Source organism: Onychostruthus taczanowskii, unplaced genomic scaffold (genome assembly GCF_017590055.1).
Source record: "Onychostruthus taczanowskii isolate IOZ18803 unplaced genomic scaffold, ASM1759005v1 scaffold55, whole genome shotgun sequence".
Taxonomy (NCBI): domain Eukaryota; kingdom Metazoa; phylum Chordata; class Aves; order Passeriformes; family Passeridae; genus Onychostruthus; species Onychostruthus taczanowskii.
The window spans coordinates 1,998,090-2,017,997 of NW_024503124.1; the positions used below are offsets into that span (position 1 = coordinate 1,998,090).

Consider the following 19,908-nt stretch of genomic DNA (forward strand, 5'->3'; position numbering starts at 1 on the left):
TTTTTCCAAGATATGAGTTTAATCTGAAAGATTTTTTTCTTTATTCTCTCTGTTTCTCTGTCATTGATATGGTTGTTCCACTGTGCTTTACCTCGTCACTGTACCACCATGTATAAGGCAAGAAAGACTTTCTGTGGAAATCCAGCCCATGGAGAAGCTTTTGCCCCTTTCCAGTTCAACCCACTTTTATGTTGCTCCTCTTCTAACACATCCCCACCTCACGAACACACCTTTCTGTTCTTTGCTATTGCACCCTCGGAACCGATTTTCTCCGGGTAGCCTCAAACCTGTAAGAGCAGCCCCCGAAGCTGCTCGATGGCCTGGGGTCGTGGATGAGGTGGTGCCTCTGGGCAGCGCGCCAGCCGCTGTCCCTGCGCACCGCCGGGGCGGACAGCGCTCCGAGCCGCTCTGTCCCACGGCGGGCGGGCGGGAAGGGGAAGGGAGGAAGGGCCGCCTCCCCCGGGGGTGCCGCTCCTCCCCTCGCCGTCTCTCAGAGGCCAGGTGGCGGCGAAGGGCGCGGGAGGCGAGGGGAGCGCTGCCGGCGGGGACGGCAGGTGAGGAGCGCGGGGCGCCGTCGGGAGCGCGGGGCGCTGCCGGAGCGACCCCGGCACGGGGCACCGGCGGGCGGCTCCGCGCTGCGCCGCGGCACCTGCGGCGGGGCGGGAGTGCCCGACAGCCCGGGCTTGGTGCTTTCACAGCCCCTTCCGCGGGGCCAAGGCCGCCCGGCACTTCCTCAAAGTGCGAGTGGCGCTGCCGCTGCGGGCCGGGGCCCCCAGGCACCCTGCGCCAGGCACCGCCAGCCCGGGAGATACACGGGACCCCTCTTGACCTTAACCCCGCCTCGATAGCACCTGGCTCCAGCACGATTCACATCTTGCTCCATTCCCGCTCAGCGTTTGAACTTCAGGGCTGTAAGGGCTAAAATCTGCGGTGAGCTCGATTTGTAGAGCCACTGCTGCTTGTCGATAGCTGCGTTGGCCACAGTGCGCCGCAGAAATCCCGAGTGGAGACAGCAGTAGCCTGAGGACACGTTTCTGGCCTGTTTGATCCACCCGTGCCAGGCCTTGCAGCTCCCACGTGGAGCCCAGGAGCTGGGGCGCGTTCCCGAGCAGATCCAGGCTTGACCTGAAGGCTGTAAGGTGTGGAGCCCTGACGGTTTGGGTTTGGTTGGGGTTTAATACTGAGGGGTTCGTTGTCCTCGTCGCTTTGCTTGCCCCGTTTTCGAGACCAGGCTTTGTTTGTGCTGCGTACTCCAGTAGATTTACAAGTGTTTGTGTAGCCTTATCTTCAAACTGAAACCTCCTGGTTTGAAGAGGAAGTGGGGAGGTGCGCGGCTTTAGGGAATGATGGAGTCCCAGGATTAGTGCACTGAGGCCATGGTTTTCCAAGCCAGTGAAAGAAAGGGTTTCACCCACCCCTTGGGCTGCTCATTTTCACCCGTGTCAGCACAGGCATTTGTGTGCAGAATTAGATTGGGAAGTGAAACCTAATTTAAAGACGTCCAAAAAAATCCAGATCAGTTCCTAAATGTTTTCGCTGGCCCAAGAGGGCAGATGAGACTGCTGCTTTTCTGTAACTAATGGTTTATAATGTAACAAGATTTATAGTGGAAGAAGGGTAAGCAAAAGTAGAGTTCATCTGCTGGACTGCACCCCTGTGTTCCTGAAATAAAATCCCATAGTTGTCATCCTTTGGCCATGGATTACTTTGGAAGTTGTTTATTGATGCTTAGGAGCACGACTAGGGGCATTTTGACTTTTCTAAAGTCAGGACTTCTGTTTTGCTATGAACACATTGCAACGACAGCTGTGCTGTGCACCTTGTTCTGCACTTGTGCTGAAAGCCTCACCTGCCTGGGAGACCAGCTCGGGAGCTGGGTCTTGGAGGCTTTAGGAGAGCCACAGCCCTTCCCCTCCACGGGTGCCCCCTGGTCTAGTGCATACCTAAGCTCTTAAATCCATGTGGCACACAGCAGCACAAATTCAAAATCCTTTATCCCAGAGGCAGGAAAGGCAGTGTTCCCAGTGTCCAATACAATGCCTTTATTTACCAAGGCAAGCCAAGCAAACTTCTTGGATAAGTACCAACTCTTGTTGGTTTAGTAACTGTTTAGTGTAAAGGTGTAGGCTGGCACATGTAAGAACCCAGTTAACAACAGGGCTTGCTCCACAGTGTGAGCTGGCCCCTTGGAGTCACACAGTTATGAAGCTGCAGTTTTCTGACTTTGGGCTCTCTATGTGTGTCTGTAATTTTGGAACTTCAGGGCAGACTCCCAGCCGCATCCCAGTGAAACTCGCTGGTAAGGTGATTTCCCTCTAAAATGATGGCTTTGAGCTGGTCAGATTATTCATTTATAATCTCATTTGTTTAAGGGGAAATCCATCAAATCTTTAACACATACACTTTCATTGCCTTTATGTTTGGAATCACTTTCCTTATTATTCGACTTTGTCATTACCACCTCATCTCTGTTATCCCTTTGATGACAAATTTTGTATCAGTGGGGTTGACATCAGGTTTTAAATTACTAAGTTCTTGTTTTTAAGAAGATCTACAACACTCTGTAACGTTGTTACATCCCTTCTGGCTTAGTTATTTTCTGTGTTAAAAGCAGTCTGAGTAGGGCCCCTTCAGCAAGAGTCTGTGAGCTGGGTTCTCATGTGTTGTTAAAAGTTTGCAATAAATGGAATTTATCCATTTTGGTGCCTATGCCTCAACTGCAAAGGCCTTTTTCAGGACAGAGAGCTGTCTCACTGATTAGATATCACAAATCCTGCCTGCAGCACCAGTTACCTTATACCTACAAGCTCTTTGTTCAGCTGATGATAACCAAAGCTTCTACTTGGAGTGTCTCCTCTAGTTTGGTTTGGCATGATTACTGTTCACCTGTCCTGGCAGGAGCCTGGTGGGAACTCAATTCACCCTGCTGAGAAGGACACGTGCCTACATCCCTGTGCAAGTCAGCAGGAACTGCAGATCTGTGTCTGGATAATGCTGGCAGAGAGCCACTAAAGTTGTCTCCCCTTGTATGTACCCAAATAGGTAAAACTACTCTCTGGATTTGGTCCCGTGCAAGCTGGCAGAACTGCAAGTGTAAATTTTGATTTGCAGTAAAAATTAGAGCCCCAAGTGTTCAAGTCAACAAAATGCCTTTGTTCACTGGACAGATTGCCAAAGCAGATCCCACAACTGTAGGCTTTACAGTGTCCAGGCTGGCACATTAGCACTGGATGGTGGACAAACCCAGCTAAAACTGAGCTATATCTACCCAAATGGAGGCATCTGGGTTGGGGGTGTGGCAAAATCAGAATAAAACCAAAAAGTCCCACATTCCTATCTTGCAAGATGAATTGCAGGAGCAGTCTAGTTCAGAGGTAACAAGATAACACTTCTGAAGTGTTATCCATCCAAGGCCACTGTGAATTCCTGGCAGCATGGAATGATGTTGAGACTGTGGAGAAATGCATTTGTTTCAGAGTGGAGGAGAAACATCGTGTTGGTTCGGTTGGTTTGCTTTTGCAGAGCTTACACAGACCGAGATGGTTTCCTCAACTGAATATGGGTCACACACCTGGGACCTCTTGCTGACAGTTGATCATCAACATGAAGATGTAGAAAAGGCAATTTCACTACAGGTCACAGGGGACCTTCATGTTGGAGGACTGATGCTGAAATTAGTAGAAAAAATCAGTGAGTAAAGACCTGTTTTATTTACAGTGTTGCTAAATAATATGTGCATTTTTCCCTCTCTGAAAAAAGGCTTCTGTGTGTTTTGAAATGGTACTGCCTCACTTCTGTGTCACACAGAGTGTGGAGTTCTCAGACCCAGGGGTTTTTGTGGTCAGAACCCTTCCCTGTGTTCCACCCTCTGTGTTACCATAGTGCCAACAAAACTTTGGGGTTGCCTTTCAGTTAGATGAAGATAATTAAACCAGGCTAACGACTCAACTCCCTTTCCAGAAGGATGGTTCAGGTGTGTGGTTTGGGGGGCAGGAGAGGTAGGTGATGCCCTGTTACCCACCCGTGGCTGTCAATGGCTGTCAGTTGGTAAAAGGCATTTCAGAATTCCTGTCTCTGTGCTGTTGTGGCATTCTAGCCTAAGTCTGAGCTATGTTATCCATTGCATAGATACAGTAGGGAAGAGCTGGGAAAAGCCAGGACTAGCCAAGTCAAAGTTAGGAAGTGAAAAGTAAAATCCCCTGTGTACAGGAACAGCAGAGGAGCACAGGAGGAGAATCTGAGGTCACTTCTGTCACCATCTCTGCACACTTAGACACGTGGTTCAGCCGGAAACTGATGGTAGCCAGAGTTTCCACTGAGTCAGAAGAATAATTTTTCACAGTTTTTTTTTTTTTTTTTAAATACTCAGCTGGTGTGAAAAGCTTTCTGGATTAATATTTCAAGCAAATCTGTAACTGACTTGTGTCAGCAGCTGTCTTGAGACACAGCTCTTACCAGGGGACTCCAAAATAGGACAGGACTCTACTGTGTTATGGACATGCTGAGGAATAGCCTCTGCCTCATGGAGCTGATGAGGAACAAGGATTGATGCAAAGACTGAAACAGCTTGGCCAAGATCACACAGAAGCTTTACCTGCTACTACATATTGACATCTGGGATGTTATCTAATCTTGGAATTCCCATGGAATTGAAAGCAGCAATACTTTTATCTCTTTCCTTGTGCATGTGCTGCTACTCAGCTGTGTGTAACCAAGACTTACATGCACTTGAAGCTGGTTCTTAACACTGAGATAAGCTGCTCAGTGCTGCTGCCAGGAGGCTGTGGAAGAGCTTGTGCCCATCTGGGGACAGGAGATTTGGTAGGAGGATTTTCAGCTTGCACTGACAAGTTCTGAACTGGAACCCTTGAGTGTTAGTTCTTATCCCAGCACAATCCCAGCAGTATTGCACCATATGTAGCACCAGATTCAGGAGATGTTCTTTCCCTGTGGATATCCACAAGACTAAGGCAGTGCCACAGTCAGCACCTAGGTCAGATCTTCAGGGAAAACAAAGTTGGTTCCCAGTGACTGCCACAAGAATTCAGCAAACAGGATCTAGGTTGGGACCTGTCGCTGCTGCTTTAATCTAAAACATTTGTGTTTGCAGAGATCTGTTTCCAAACCAAGTGTTTTGTACATTTGCTCCATAGTTTGTTAGTAACCATTTTGTATTTTCCTAGAAATAGCACAAGATTGGTCAGACTATGCTTTTTGGTGGGAACAAAAAAACTGTTGGCTTCTGAAAACCCACTGGACACTGGATAAATGTGGGGTGCAAGCAGATGCCAAGCTGATCTTTACTACTCAGCACAAAATGCTGCGGCTTCGCTTGCCAAGCATGAAGACTGTGAGACTGAAAGTCAGCTTCTCTTCCATGGTGTTCAGAGCTGTCAGTGACATCTGCAAAATGCTCAGTAAGTAAACATAAATCTCCTCTGGCAACTAAGCTGGAGCATTTATTGGGTGACTTTGTTTTGCTGTGAAGTCCTTCCTCACAAAACTGTTTAGCTCAAAGAGAAATTTGAGACAGGTTTTTGGTGGTTTCAGTATGCAGTGCATGTCAGTGGTTCTTAGTCTCTGTGATAACTGGTGCAAGCACTGTCAGGAATGTGTCCCACGAGCTGCAGGAGTACTGGATAGTCAAAGCTGGCAGCTTTCTAGGAGTCTTTGTCCTCCTGGAGCAGGACTTGGTCCTGATTATTCTGTGCCAGTGACTAAGAGCATGAGAGTATCAATGTCCTACACCAGCCTTCACCACGGGCAATTGATAAATCTCTGGCAACTAAGCTGGAGCATTTATTGGGTGACTTTGTTTTGCTGTGAAGTCCTTCCTCACAAAACTGTTTAGCTCAAAGAGAAATTTGAGACAGGTTTTTGGTGGTTTCAGTATGCAGTGCATGTCAGTGGTTCTTAGTCTCTGTGATAACTGGTGCAAGCACTGTCAGGAATGTGTCCCACGAGCTGCAGGAGTACTGGATAGTCAAAGCTGGCAGCTTTCTAGGAGTCTTTGTCCTCCTGGAGCAGGACTTGGTCCTGATTATTCTGTGCCAGTGACTAAGAGCATGAGAGTATCAATGTCCTACACCAGCCTTCACCACGGGCAATTTTACTGGTGTCAACTGATTTATCACCTATTTTCACTTATAATATCCAACTCTGCCTATATGTGTTCACTTCAGATGTAGCATGTTTTAAATGTTCAAGACTTCTGTATGCCCAGATCTGTTCAGGTCAGGGCACACCTAAGAACCCCAGCCCAGCCCATGAATGTCTCACAGCACTGAGTCCCCCTCTCTTCCCAATAATGGAGTATTTCCAGGTAGAGCATTTGGAGCATGCCAGGTGTGTGCCTGTAATCAATGGGAATCAGTTGAGTCTACAAGCAATCTTCAAAATCCCTTTGGTTTAATTAAATTCCTCATCTTAATTTAGATCTTCAAAGCTTAGTCCATTAACACACTCATCTTCAGAAGGAATTACTGCCTCGTACTGATCCACTTTCAATTTCATCTCCTAGCAGTAGATTGTGAAAGGTGCAGTGTCTTTATTACACCTAACAACTCTGATATAATGATGCCATAATTGTCCAACTGGCATTTGGCCAAATTAAATATTCCTACATTTTCCCTCCACATTGAGTCAGTACAAAAACACTGTAACTTTGAATGAGTGAATACTGTCAGAAATGTCTTTGCTTACCCCAGGGTAAAAGTGTTTTTCAGAAATGAAGGGCCAGGTTTGTGGCTGGAAATACCTGTCTGGATTAGTAGTGCATTAGAGAACAGTGAGGACCAAGACAGGATCTTGTATGAGAAATACATTGAATAATAAAAGGCATGAGCCTCAGTTACAATGGTTCTTGCTTTTTCATAATTTAGATATTTCACAGAGGTTATTATGCTCGTAGGTGACTGCAGAGCTGTGAGGGAGAAAGAGCTTTTGCTGGCATTCTAAAATGCAGCTACACTTCCTACAAAAGGAGATTTAAATCCTGTCCAAACTCATTCTTACAGCCCAAAGTCTTTGGCCTTGTTATAGAATTAGTGGATTTTCCACAGCTTCTACTTTCAACCTGCTAAAAATAAAGTCCAGATTGCAACATGAAGCTTCCTGAAATGTTGTTGCCAACCATGGGTACTCTTTTGGATGTAATCATCTTGCTTCACTTCCCAAACTGCCTTTGTAGATATCAGGCGGTCAGAAGAACTCTCTTTGTTGAAGCAATCAGAAGGCACACTCAAAAAGAAAAAGAAAAAAGACAAGAATAGTAAAGAACCAGTTGCAGAAGACATTTTAAACCTGTGCAACTCTCCAGTGAGTTCTGGATTACCAGGTAATGAAAAATCATTATGATTTTATTGTTTTGCCTGGAAGTCAAAAGGAGGAAGAAATTCTTTGTTAGACAAAGGAGACCAGTTTCATGTAGGATGGTCTTGGAGACACAGTGGGCCTGAAATCAGTGGCTTCAGGAAATCTCAGAATGTCAGTATTTCCCTATTGTCTCTAGAAATGTGTTCATTTCCATTGATATGAGACAGGCCACACTAGAAAACAGGTTGTGGCCCTGCACACGGGATGTGCTGCTGCCCTTTGAAAAAGGGGGACAACAATTAAAATATTCATTAAATTTGGCAATCTGCAAGGAAAATGAGGAATAAAGGCTTGAAAACATGCATTTCCCATGTCCAACACAACTGAGATCTCACAGAGCAACAAAGAGCATTTCTGTCCCTGAGGTTGCTCACCTGTGAAAGGACAAGGCCAGCTGAAACAGCAGAGATAGGAGACTGTCTCGAGAGAAAAGGGTTTGGTTTTTATGCTGCAAAGTAGTGGACAGGACCATTTTTCCTAGGAGTAACATGATGCTCTTAACTTGCAGCCAATCCAGGTTTATACAGTAAGACCATGACACCCATTTATGATCCTGTCAGTGGGTCACCAGCTTCTTCCACAATTACTTGGTTCAGTGATGGTTCCTTGGCTGAGCAGAACTGCAGCATCCTGGCCCTCAGTCATCCCACCTGTTCCCCAGAGATGCTGGCAGAGATGTACCAGCCACGGACTTTGGCTGACAAAGCCAAGCTCAATGCAGGGTAAGGTGCCTCTCTGAGATCCTTTGGGTTTAAAATGAGGAATGATGTCATTGTGCTGGCTCTGGGCTAAAGTCTGTTGTTAGATGAAGGCAAATTCAGCTGAGCAAAGTGGGCACAGCTAAAGGACAGTTTGGGTGGCAAACTCCAAAGGCTTTAAGTAGAAAGTGGAAAGAGACATGTAGATAAGTTCAATAATTTTGCATTAAAAACAGGTGACTGAGTTCTGCACAAGTAAACATTGCTTGTTGTATATACACAGAAAATGGAAGTTGGAAGTCTATATGAATGCTCCACCTTCTTGAGTTACATGAATTTCCCCTAGATTCAGAGGAATTAGAGCTGTCTGTTCCCACATTAGTTTCACAATTGCACTGGAGCTCTGCAGGTGTAATGGTCTCTCCTGTACAGATGGATCTGTGGGTTGTTTTCTTCCACAGCTGGCTGGATTCATCTCGATCTCTTATGGAACAAGGTGTTCAGGAGGAAGATCAACTTCTTCTACGCTTTAAATATTACACCTTCTTTGATTTGAATCCAAAAGTAAGAGCCTTGTTTTTATTGCTATTCGTTGTTTGCCTGCTTTCATGTCAAGGAGCTATACAGCAATATAGAATATATACAGCTCTATGTAGAATTTTAGTTAGGATTTGTAAGAAGCCCTTCAGAGAGATCAAATTCAGCTTCTTCCCCTCAGCTATGGCTGCACTTTTACCCTCTGGACACTGAATCACTGTTCCTCACATGAAATGAGATCTTAAAGATGGGATCTGAAGAGCACCAGAAACAGTATCCTATTTCCAGAGGGGCTGCTTTACTTTCTGCATCTCTTTTAACAGGAAAAATTAAGGGGAAGACTAGACTAGCAGTATCCTAAATGATGTAAAGAGTCCTGTTTTTGAAATCTGGCTTTAAAATTACATTAATATTGCACTGTGTTCATTGAATTTCACAGCTTTTCTGGGCTGAAACCCTCAGAAGAAATCAGGGCACTTTCCAGTTTATATGACATGTTTTTGGGTGAAATAGCACCTGCACTAAAATCCAAGTACATGTCTAAACTTCAGCAGCCCAAACATTTCCCTTCTCTGCCCCAGCCAACCCTGGAGCCATGGGATGAAATGACCCAAAAGAGCTTCAGGCAACCTAATATCTCACCTCTGCTGGGAGAGGTCACGCTCCAAGGTTTACCCTCCCACCACCTACCTTTCAGTAGCTCTGGGGCTTGAACATTTCTGTGAGTCACTTCCGCTTATTAACCAAGTAGATAATAAGGAACAATAACTATCCAAAAGCCGGATACTGAATTAAAGCAGATCTGGCAAATCTCAAGCCAGTGCAAAGACAAACATAACCAGAAGTGAAAAAAACAAGAGTGGAAGAAAGGAAGAGAGGAACAAGGGAGTTCTGCAGGTCACATTCGAGTCAGCCATATCATGTGATTTTCTCCCAGTGTGGTTTCACATCTTGGTTACACCAGTCCAAGGCTTCCTGCCTCAAAAGGGGATGTTGGGCCTCGCTTTCTGCCTCCGCCAGGGGCTCCCGCTTGGCTTTGTGTAGGCTCAGCAAGCCCTGGGACCCTGCACACAATCACACGAGCTGGTACAAGGCAAGGAGGGGGCAGAGGTGGGAGGAGGAAGGAAACAAGCGCTAAGCACTGTGGCTCAGCCCAGCGTGGGACAGCTGCAGCAGGCTGTGAGGCTGTGCTGAGGTCCCCAGTGGGCTCTGTTTGCTCTTCCCCCAGTACGACGCGGTGCGCATCAACCAGATCTACGAGCAGGCCCGCTGGGCCATCCTGCTGGAGGAGATCGACTGCACCGAGGAGGAGATGCTCATCTTCGCTGCGCTGCAGGCACGTACTTGAGCCCTTGCAAAACCTGTTCCCTCAAGAGGCAGACACAGGTTAGGACAAGACTAGGACAGAGCCCAGGCCAGGAGCTCTGCTTGGGCCGGGGGTCTGCTCTTGGGGTGAGAAACAACCAGCAGTATCCATCAGCTAAAGCAGTTGAATTCAGTAGCAGCACTAACACCATTATTCACATAACTATGGAAACATTTACTAATATTATCTGCACCCAGAATGTAACTTTGCTGTCAGTACTAGTACAAAGTGTGGCTTCCCATACCAGCTACTATCCCTTCACCTCTTCTTCCTGAAAATTCCTGTAATGCACCATGTGTACGCCCTGTGGACATTTCCCAACAGACAGGAAAAATCCACAGCACAATGAGAAGATAGGGACACTATGGAGTACTTGAAAATTTAACATGACTGAGCATGGCTTAGTCTCTGACCATAGGTAATAAAGCACAAAGTTGCTTTAATAATAAATTCCTTCCTTTTAAATGTAAATGGAGCTAACAAGAATTCACAGCCTGTCACTGCAGAGCACCACAGCACCTTGCTTCCAAGTTTCCACCTTGTGTGGATGGCAGGAGTAGGGATCCAAATGTAGCAGCCTCCCAGAACAGGGGTAACTATTCAGCAAAGGAATACAAACACTCATAATTAAAATAGGAGACCATTGCACAGGAGTCACAGTGGGCACGGCTGTTACCTTGGGAAAACCCCCTGATTCCTGCAGAACTTCACACAGTTGTCCAGGACCCAGGAGACCAAATGATCTGTTTTCAAACACTGTGATTGTGTGTTGATAATTGATGTATTGACTGTTGGACACTGATGTTTTATTTTAGTACCATGTAAGCAAGTTATCATTATCATCAGAGACACAAGATTCCACCTGTGAATCGGAAGTGGATGAAGTAGAAGCCGCCCTTTCCAATCTGGAAGTGACACTGGAAGGTGGAAATAAAAGTAACATTTTGGTATGTCCTGTGGGATCCCAGAATTTCCTTTGCTGTGCCAAATCTGTTGACTCTCGTGAGTCTTCCTGGTTCTTGATTTTTTTAACAGTTGATTACAGAGTGCATTGTACTAAAATTATTCCTAATTATTCCTTATTAGGAGGACATCACAGACATCCCGAAACTTGCTGATAATCTCAAGCTAGTTAGGTGAGTTGTTAAAATTAACAATAAAACATACAAAACCAAAAGCTTAACCTTATGAGAGATCTCTTGAGTTTTTCATTCTAATCTAACAGTACATCTGACAGTTATAAATTGACAAATACCCCAGATGGGTCTAACCAGCCTAATGTTCTCTTCCAGTCTTTCTGTTCCTGCTTCTGACAATGTTCCTTGGCAAATCTCTCCCACTCCTGGGGTGCTGGGTACCTGTATTTGTACTTATTAAAGACTCTGCTGTCCGTATTTCCTAGTGCTCATCAGTCATCATCTCTAAAAAAAGAGCCTAAGTTTTATTTTCAATCATATTTACTTTTTTTTTTTTGCCAGTAAAAGAACAGAAGAAACTTGCAGTTCTCCCTGAGAAGAATTTCTGAAAGTAACCCCAGGGAATGAAGTTTTTAAACAAAAGGAACATCCAAATTACCCCTTTCTTACCAAACATGGAGTCTGTTTTTTCTAACATCAAAACGGGTTTCTGTGATCCCATTGTAGTCTCTTGTTTTATGGGTGATTTAAATGACTGTAGAGACCTCAAGTCTGTAATGCCTTTTATCACAAAACAGTCTTTGTGTTTTAGAAAGATAAAGTGTTCTGTTGTACAAGTATTTATCAGATTCATCCGTTGACAGATGGTATTTTTAATCTGGGAACTGAAAACTGCACCTGAAAAATTTTAACTGTTGTTAACTGCTAACTATTGTTAATTATTAATTTCCAATTTGGAATTTTATTTGACATTGTTATTGTGAAGATGGCTTAAGATTAAAGGGAATTAAAGCTTTTAACAATGGGTTATTTGTTTTTCCCCAGCAGTAGAACAGTTTGCTTTTATAAGCATTCAGCTGTTATTTATCATCATGAAAAAGTTCCTATATAAATGATAAATCACTTAGCAAGCCTAAGACATTGTAGAATCCAGGTAGGGTGTAAAACTTTTCTTCAAACAGCAACACTTTGTGGCTATAATTATTTGATTAATTGTAAAGCTGAATGCAAACCTGTGCATGTCCCACTGCTTAGTGTTCCTGTGTGAACTTTTATTCCTGTTTATTGACAGTATGCACCACAGTAAATGCTGCTTTCACGTGGGGTCAGTATTGTGGAGAATTGCAGCATTTTTTTCAATAATAACAAGAAAAAGCTTTCTAAAAAGTTTTCAGCAACTTTTTCAGAGACAGAAAAATAATTTTATCTGTCTAAAAAAAAATCTAGTTCCTTATTTTTGAAGAATGTCGCTGTATTGGAAAACTAAAAGTCAAATTATTTGGTAGTTTTGAAAATCCAAGGTTTTTTAATTTAAACATAAAAATTGTCATTTTCTAGAAAGGATTCTAAACTAGGATTTTTAGAGAGGGTCTGGAGGTATATATAATAAGAGTATATATAGTACATCACTGTTTTCCAGCTAGTTCTATACTCTTTGTACCATCCTCTGAGAATTAAAGGGAAATACTGGATTTTTTTTTCTTTTTTCTTCTTTTTCACTTCATTGATGACCTTTGTCACTAGCTGTGAAGTATTTCTCCACTCACATTTTCTCTACTCAAATGCTAATACCTCTGGTTTTCTCTCCTGAAAGGCTACAAAGCTTCTGTAAACTCAGTGAAGAAATAGAATTTTGTTGTGTTAGATATGATTCAGATTAAGGCAGAAAAGCTGATCTCTGCTTCCTTCCAATGAATACGAGTTGGTTTTATGGGTGCAGATATTCAAGATAAGGCACTGTGAAAAACTGATGCAAATTCATCATAATAAATCAGGGGTTATTTGTGTTACTGAGTTCATGGGGAAAATTAGTCTGTTAGAAGGGAATGGCTTTGATTAGTAATGGAAGAAAAAAATGAGGAAAAAATCATAGATGGGATTCAGCTAAAATCTGGGGTAAAAACCATGTCCATACCTGGGATAACCTGCACTGGATCCAGGCATTTCCCACCCCCTCACTGACACAGAGGTGTCACACCCAACCAAAGCCATGGGTATGGCCTTGAATTTCAGAGGCTCTGTAATATTTGTGAGGGACTCAGCAGTTTGTATGTGTTGATCTAAACAAATGGGATTTCTTTTTTTTCTGGTAGGCCCAAGAAGCTGGCACTTAAAGCTATCAAGACATATTGGTTTGTCTTCAGAGACACTTCAGTATCTTATTTTAAAAACAAGGAATCTGCACAGGGAGAACCTATTGAGAAACTAAACCTGAAAGGTAAGAATTCTCCTTTCTTTGATTTTGCTTTTGCATCTGTGAACTGAATAGAACAAATCCCTGCTGGAGTCAGGAAGGCAAGCACAGCAGCATTTAGTCTGGAAGCTTTTTCAGTTCCTGAGACTCCTGAGCAGGCAGATTGCACCTGCAGAAGAGGCTTAAACAGAAAGGATTCAATAGTTTAACCCAAACTGGGATTATCAGAGCCTGATTTGTAAAATCCCCTGTACTGCTGAATTCTTCAAGCCGAGTCAGGTAGGGAATGTGACTTGTGGGATGCTTTATTTCCAAATGCTTTCACTCTACATTAAAGAGTGTTCCCCTGTGTCCTTGGCAAACACACAGTGGCAGCAGAGGATTAGGGATGGTGCCATGGGCAGGAATGGCAGAGGCTGTCCCTGCATTCTGCTGTGCAGGGACAGCTCCAGGACCTTCTCTGGGCCTTGTTTGTGTGTGCATGGGGATTCCCATGGCTACAGCCAGCTGCTGGAGGAGGAGCCCTGGCTGTGCACCCTTGTAGCCTCCATCTACCTCTGCTCCTGCAGGGACACCCTTTGTTCAGCGTCAGGGAACCAGTGGTGCCCAGTACCCATCCTAGAAGAAACCTTTGAAATACAAGATTGACCCCTGTGAGCAAATGGCTCTGCATCCCAGTCTGCATATCCTCAATAGGTCAGAGAATGCCTGGAAAAAGAGCCAGGGTGGCTGGAACCTCACCAAGTAGCCTCTCCCTCCAGTTCCTCTCTCCATTTCAAGTGCTGAGTGTTTCCTAAGATCAGGCTGAAGTTTTGGGAGCACTCCCATCCTTTCACTTCCATGCTGACTCACGTGCTCCCTGAGCTCAGAGCATTCATCACCCTGGCAAGCCAGACCAGGCAGTGAGCTGGAACAAAACCTTTCAGTAGGGCCTAAGCTTCAAAAGTCCTGGCCCTTACTCACAAAGAAAAACCACAAAGTGCTGTTCCTTAGTGTTAAAGCAGTAATTAAAGTTACTGATATAGTAATGAAATAAATTAATTTCCTTCTGATTCCCTGTGGTCTAGGATGTGAAGTTGTACCAGATGTAAATGTTGCAGCAAAGAAGTTTGGAATCAAATTACTAATTCCTGTTGCGGATGGCATGAATGAAGTATATTTAAGATGTGATAATGTGAGTAATAAGAGAAAATTTGAATTCAAGATTTATGGCAGATTGTCCTGCTCCAGAATTTCTATAGAAAAATGAGGATGCTGCAGAGAGTTTATTGTCTAAATCTTTAGAAAATTCAAGAATGATGTTGTGGCCTAACAAATACATAATTGTTAAATACATAATAAGAGCAGTAAGTCATCTTGTGCTTACCACCAGTTGCCAAGTAAAGCTAATAGGAAAAAAGACAGAACGAACTATCAAAAAAAAAAAAAAAGAAGTTACAGTATTTTGTTCCAATGTTGTCAGAGAATTGAACTTTGGATTTTGTTTTCTTTTTTCTTAATTAGAACTCTTCCCATCCAGATGAGGAGAGCATGATAAGGATCTTACATTAGTTTTCAGTTTATTGAAACGTATCAGATCAAATTGTGTAAAAAGTGTTCAGTAGGTGAAAACCAGTCATGCAATAAAATTTCCCAGAGAATCTATTTCAAGGTATTGGATTTCTTAGAAAATGTAAAAGCCAGGTGTAGTTGGAACTAGTCCAGTCAGGAAGGAAGAACAGTAACACACAATTGTCTGTTTCAGGAGGATCAGTACGCTCGGTGGATGGCTGCTTGTGTTTTGGCCTCCAAGGGCAGAACGATGGCCGACAGCTCCTACCAGCCCGAGGTCCAAAAGATCCTTTCCTTCCTCCAGATGAAGAACTGGACCATGTGTTCCCAGGCTGCCTCTGAGCCAGAGAATGTAGATATGAAACCCGAATGCTTCGTCTCACCACGCTATACCAAAAAATTCAAGTCCAAGCAGGTATCCTGAGTACGGCTGATGGCTGGGCGTGGGCGATCCCAGGGGTTGCTTAGGGATGAGGCTGGATCAAAGCAGCATTTGGAAGCCAAGCAGCACAACTCCCTGCAATAGTCATTTGTCCCTTGACAAGAGGCCTTTTCTTCAAACTGAACACAGGGACAGGTGTTTTGGCACCTCCTCCAAGCACCTTTCCTACATCTATATCCTGGCTTAAATCATCCATGGTGTTCTGCTCCTGATAACACTGTTCCTGAAAGTCTCTTCAGAGTAACAAAGAAAGCATTTTAAGGACTGCAAGCCACTGTTTCCATCTGAATCAACAGGGTCTTCGGGTCCTTTTGCCCTTCAAGCCTTTCCTTGCTCTCCACCTACTTCCTTGTCCTGCTTTTGCTGTGCAAGAGCTCAGCCTGCCCATCCTGAGGAGGGTCCCCAGAGCAGTGTATGAAGCCAGGGCAGTGCCTCCCAAACCCAGACCTGAGACCTTGCTGTGCATTCTGCCCTTTGCACATGGGATGTGTCCCCAAGTGCCCTCTGTGCTGCATCTGTACAAACAGTGACAACTGTCTGAACACGGCATCAGACCTCATGATTTCTGATTTAGTGAAAGCAACAGGGTTTTTGTTCTCCAGTCAGCTGAAAACTTTCTCCCTTCCTGTGTTTCCCAGCTGACTGCCCGTATTCTGGAAGCCCACCAAAATGTATCCCAGATGTCCCTGGTGGAAGCCAAGCTGCGTTTTATCCAAGCCTGGCAGTCTCTCCCTGAGTTTGGTTTATCCTACTACATTGTAAGGTAAGTGCACTCTCACTCACGTCAAGCGGCTGCAAGAGTTCATGCTCAGTGATTTACAGGAAGTTCTTTGACACCCTGTTCCAAGAACATTTTCTGGTTTTCTCCCCACAGCCTTCTTTTAATTTTTGTGAGTTCCATCCTGCTGGTTTTTTCTATAGGAGTAGCACCCAGCAGCCCCATTCCTGCAGTGAGACTCTCATTACATCTGCCTTGGTACAGACTTCTTGGGTTCAGCCTGAAGTAACCTCTCACTAGCATTAAAATCTTACTGTCATAAACTCTCCAAAATGTATAAAATGCATGTCTAATTGGTGTGCTCAGGTTTGCAGGATGTGTTCACTCTGACCCTTGTTCATTGCAATATGATAAAATGCTAACTTCTTTTGTACTTCATTAAGAAAACAGCAAATTATCCCTTTTTAAGGCTAATCTGGAAGAGCAGTGAGCACTAGAAAGGTCCCATTGCATTCACAGCAGCTTCCTTCCACAGCAGAGGTCTGACCTGCAGCCTTTTCTCTTGACAAAACACCAAAAAGCTGAAAATTACTGACACAACCATACTTGGAGGCACCTTCCTTAATTTATGCTTAACACTCCTTCCAGGGCTGGCTAGGAATCATCTGTGGTACAGACTGATCTGCACTATTGAACTGTGACTTCCCAAAATCCAGTAGCCTCATGTGAACTGTGAGATTGTGCCAGTCCTTGCATGTCCCAGGTTCCAGACTGTGCCTGGGAGTCACCTGAGAGAGCACTGCTTGTTTGGAGCCAGAATTCTCCTTGAATTCCATGCCCAAAAATGGTCCCTGATGCTGTTGAATTTACTGCCACAGGCACAGGTTTTTTGCCCCATCTGTCACCATTAATCCTGTTAAAAGCACAAACAAATCCAACACCTAAACTGTGTTTTGTAGTGGTGAATTGCTGCAAACTGCTGGACAGTATCTCAGTGGGGCGTTAAGCAAAGCACAAATTGTGTCCAGGTCACATTTTGTCCCTAAGGTCCAGCTGCATCTAAAGAGAGAAGGTTCACAAACAGGATCAGAAATATTGAAAATACTCACAGCAGGCAGATGAGATTTCTTCCAGCTTTTATCAGAAAGGTAGAGGAAGGTTGTTTCTTTACCAGAATAATCTGCTCCTAGCTATTCCCAACTCAAAAAATTTTGTCCCCCAAAGATTTTGACACTTTCATATTTTTTTTTCATCTCTAATCAGATGAAAGTTGAAATGTTAAAATGCCTCAGTAATTTTGTAATGTGATATACTCAAAAAACATGTATATATCAGTTGTTTTGATGATATCATTTAGGTAAATATAGGTTAATATAACTAGAGGAACAAGTTTCAACATTAGAGATATTAAGCAACAAAAATTATTGTTGGCATTTTTTCCAGTAAAAATATAATCCATTCATGCATTTGGGAAGAACAGTATTTTTTAGCAGGAAACGATGAAATGGAAAGATTTCAGCCAGATCTACCTTCCTTATTTTCCACCTTACACCATGGCTCACCAGCCTGCACTTTTGCTTTATAACAAATCCTGTTCTAAAGATGGGTCCAAGCTCTCCTCACTCCCAGGCTGTTGTGACTTTTCCCACGTTTTTTTGCACTTTCAGGGGAGAGCAGCTGAAATGTTTCTCCAGCCAGAAATCATTGCAAAGCAGATCTGCTCAAAGGCTTTGGGTTCTTTTCAGGTTTAAAGGAAGCAAGAAGGATGATGTGCTTGGGGTGTCCTATAACAGGCTGATACGGATAGACATGGCCACAGGAGATCCTATCACAACGTGGAGGTTCTCCAACATGAAGCAGTGGAATGTGAACTGGGAAATCCGCCAGGTAAACCTGGAACGGCTCTGCCTTCAGCCCTTGCATTTCACACACTCAAGGATGCTTTCAGAAAATATTTTCAAACCTCACTGAAAAGATTTTGAACATGTTGTGACATGTTATTAAATAAGCTGTTTGCAGTTTTTCTTAGTGGAGTCTGTAGTCAAAAATCAGAAACTAAAAGATCACCAGTTTTAAAGGTTCCTACCTTGTTCTTGACAAGTTGCTCTTGATTTTGATGGGATGAAATAGAGACTCCAAGGTGAATTCCAGCATGTTGTGTTTACTGCTCTGTCAGTAAAAATCTCATTTTAACTCTTATGCATCATCCTCTACATTGTGGTGGTTCAGTCTCCATTACAGACTGAGGATACAGGAACCCAGTTTGTCTTTCGAATCCCAAACTGATATTGCAAGCCCTGTAACTCTGTCCATGTGTGGTCCATTATTTGGGGCTTCAAAGCTTAAATCCAACTGTATAAATTGTAGATTTCTGGGGTGGAACTGGTGTGACCTGATGTAAATTGAAGCAGCCTGGAAACTGTTGCTGCTTATGGAGTTTTGCAGGAACCAGCAGAGATCAGACAAACTCCCTGCTTCTCTCCTGCAGTACTCCCTGCACCAGAGCTTGTAATTCTGGGTCAGGTTGCTGGTTTTACATTAAATCCCTCTCAAAAAAGGCAGAATCCACAGTGATCAACTAAGCTCAGTTAGCTGCATTTTAGAACTAACAGTAGCTGGAAACCAAAACCGGGACCCGAAAGGCAGATTTAAGGTCAGCATATAACAATGGACAGATTAAACATTATTCATTAGACAAAGAGTCAGGAGTGCCATTCCTGCTCCTCCCAGTGTTCACTTTATATGCTGTTGGGAAAAAGCGTAAAGATTTTGCCTGCTTGAGCAAGCAAAAGTATTTCACCACAAGAGGGCCCTGGTGTAGCAGCAAATCCAAACCCAATCAGCCGAACACCCTGAGCATCCAGCAGACCGGGAACTATTGGTTAGCAGAGGCAGGTGATGTTTCATCACAGCATTTGTGATCCAGCAGTGTTCCCACACTTCTCTTTTTTCCCGGCTTATCTGTCTGATTTTGCCACATCTGTTGTCCTTAGGTTGCCATCGAGTTTGACCAGAATGTGTCCATCGCTTTCACGTGCCTGAGTGCAGACTGCAAAATCATCCATGAGTATATTGGGGGCTACATCTTCTTGTCAACGCGTTCCAAGGACCACAATGAGACGCTGGATGAAGAACTGTTCCACAAATTAACTGGAGGTCAGGAATGAGATGAAGTAAACTCTCTTCCCACTGCCTGCTTCTTCTTAGAGCTAAGACTACCAGAGATGAAACAAAAATATCTCTGATTGTTAATTGGTGGCTACTAATTAGTGTATGTGTCAGTCTTGTACTATGACTGGAATGGTTTACAGTTTTTGTTAAATACTGAAGCTAAAGTCACTGGATACAGTATGACAACTCCAATACTTGAGAAAATCTAATCATCTTTGACTTCCTTTTGTACAGCTCAATTTTTTTTTTAATAAACAGTGTCTAGCCACTGGACAATTTTTAAATCTAGTATTTTTAATTACAGTAATCGGTTTAAGCATCCAGAACAAGTAACTTGAAGATATGGTACAGTGAATTTTCTTCTCTGTTACAGCCAGGCAACTTCCATTGTTAAACTGGCCATTGTTAAAGAGCCCAGCATTTATCAGAACTAAAGCTGAATAAATATGTATTTTAAAGCTCCACGGTTTGTCTAACACTTGCCCTGAGAACACAAAACATTCCAAAGTCCTGCAGACTAAGCTATTGAAACTCCTGTAGTGGTTACTCAGTTGTGCAAAAATGTGGAACCCATGTCCACCTTCATCCACTGAAGTGGTTTCCTGAAAGCCAGAGAAGACACAGAGCATTCGTCTTGGCAAGACTGGATCCAAAAGGTTCATCTTTTGAGAAACATTGTTACTTACCTGGTTGAAAAATGTGCTTTAGGAACTATCTAAAA

The 19,908-nt window shown here is 43.7% G+C and overlaps 1 protein-coding gene across 2 annotated transcripts; it reads left to right on the forward strand.

Annotated features, from left to right (window-relative positions):
* Nucleotides 1-456: 456 nt before the first annotated feature.
* FERMT1 (FERM domain containing kindlin 1) lies at nucleotides 457-19,611 on the forward strand. Of its 2 annotated transcripts, XM_041417195.1 has the most exons (15): nucleotides 457-554; nucleotides 3,523-3,690; nucleotides 5,184-5,417; nucleotides 7,190-7,336; nucleotides 7,883-8,096; nucleotides 8,534-8,636; nucleotides 9,838-9,945; nucleotides 10,791-10,922; nucleotides 11,062-11,111; nucleotides 13,205-13,329; nucleotides 14,373-14,479; nucleotides 15,050-15,271; nucleotides 15,937-16,061; nucleotides 17,762-17,903; nucleotides 19,010-19,611. In XM_041417195.1, exons 2-15 carry the CDS (start codon nucleotides 3,540-3,542, stop codon nucleotides 19,181-19,183), a joined length of 2,034 nt encoding a protein of 677 aa, XP_041273129.1. In that variant the 5' UTR covers nucleotides 457-554; nucleotides 3,523-3,539; the 3' UTR covers nucleotides 19,184-19,611. The 2 variants fall into 2 exon arrangements, with proteins under 2 accessions (XP_041273129.1, XP_041273128.1); XM_041417194.1 differs by lacking the exon at nucleotides 457-554 and having other exon boundaries at nucleotides 3,329-3,690.
* Nucleotides 19,612-19,908: the final 297 nt, after the last annotated feature.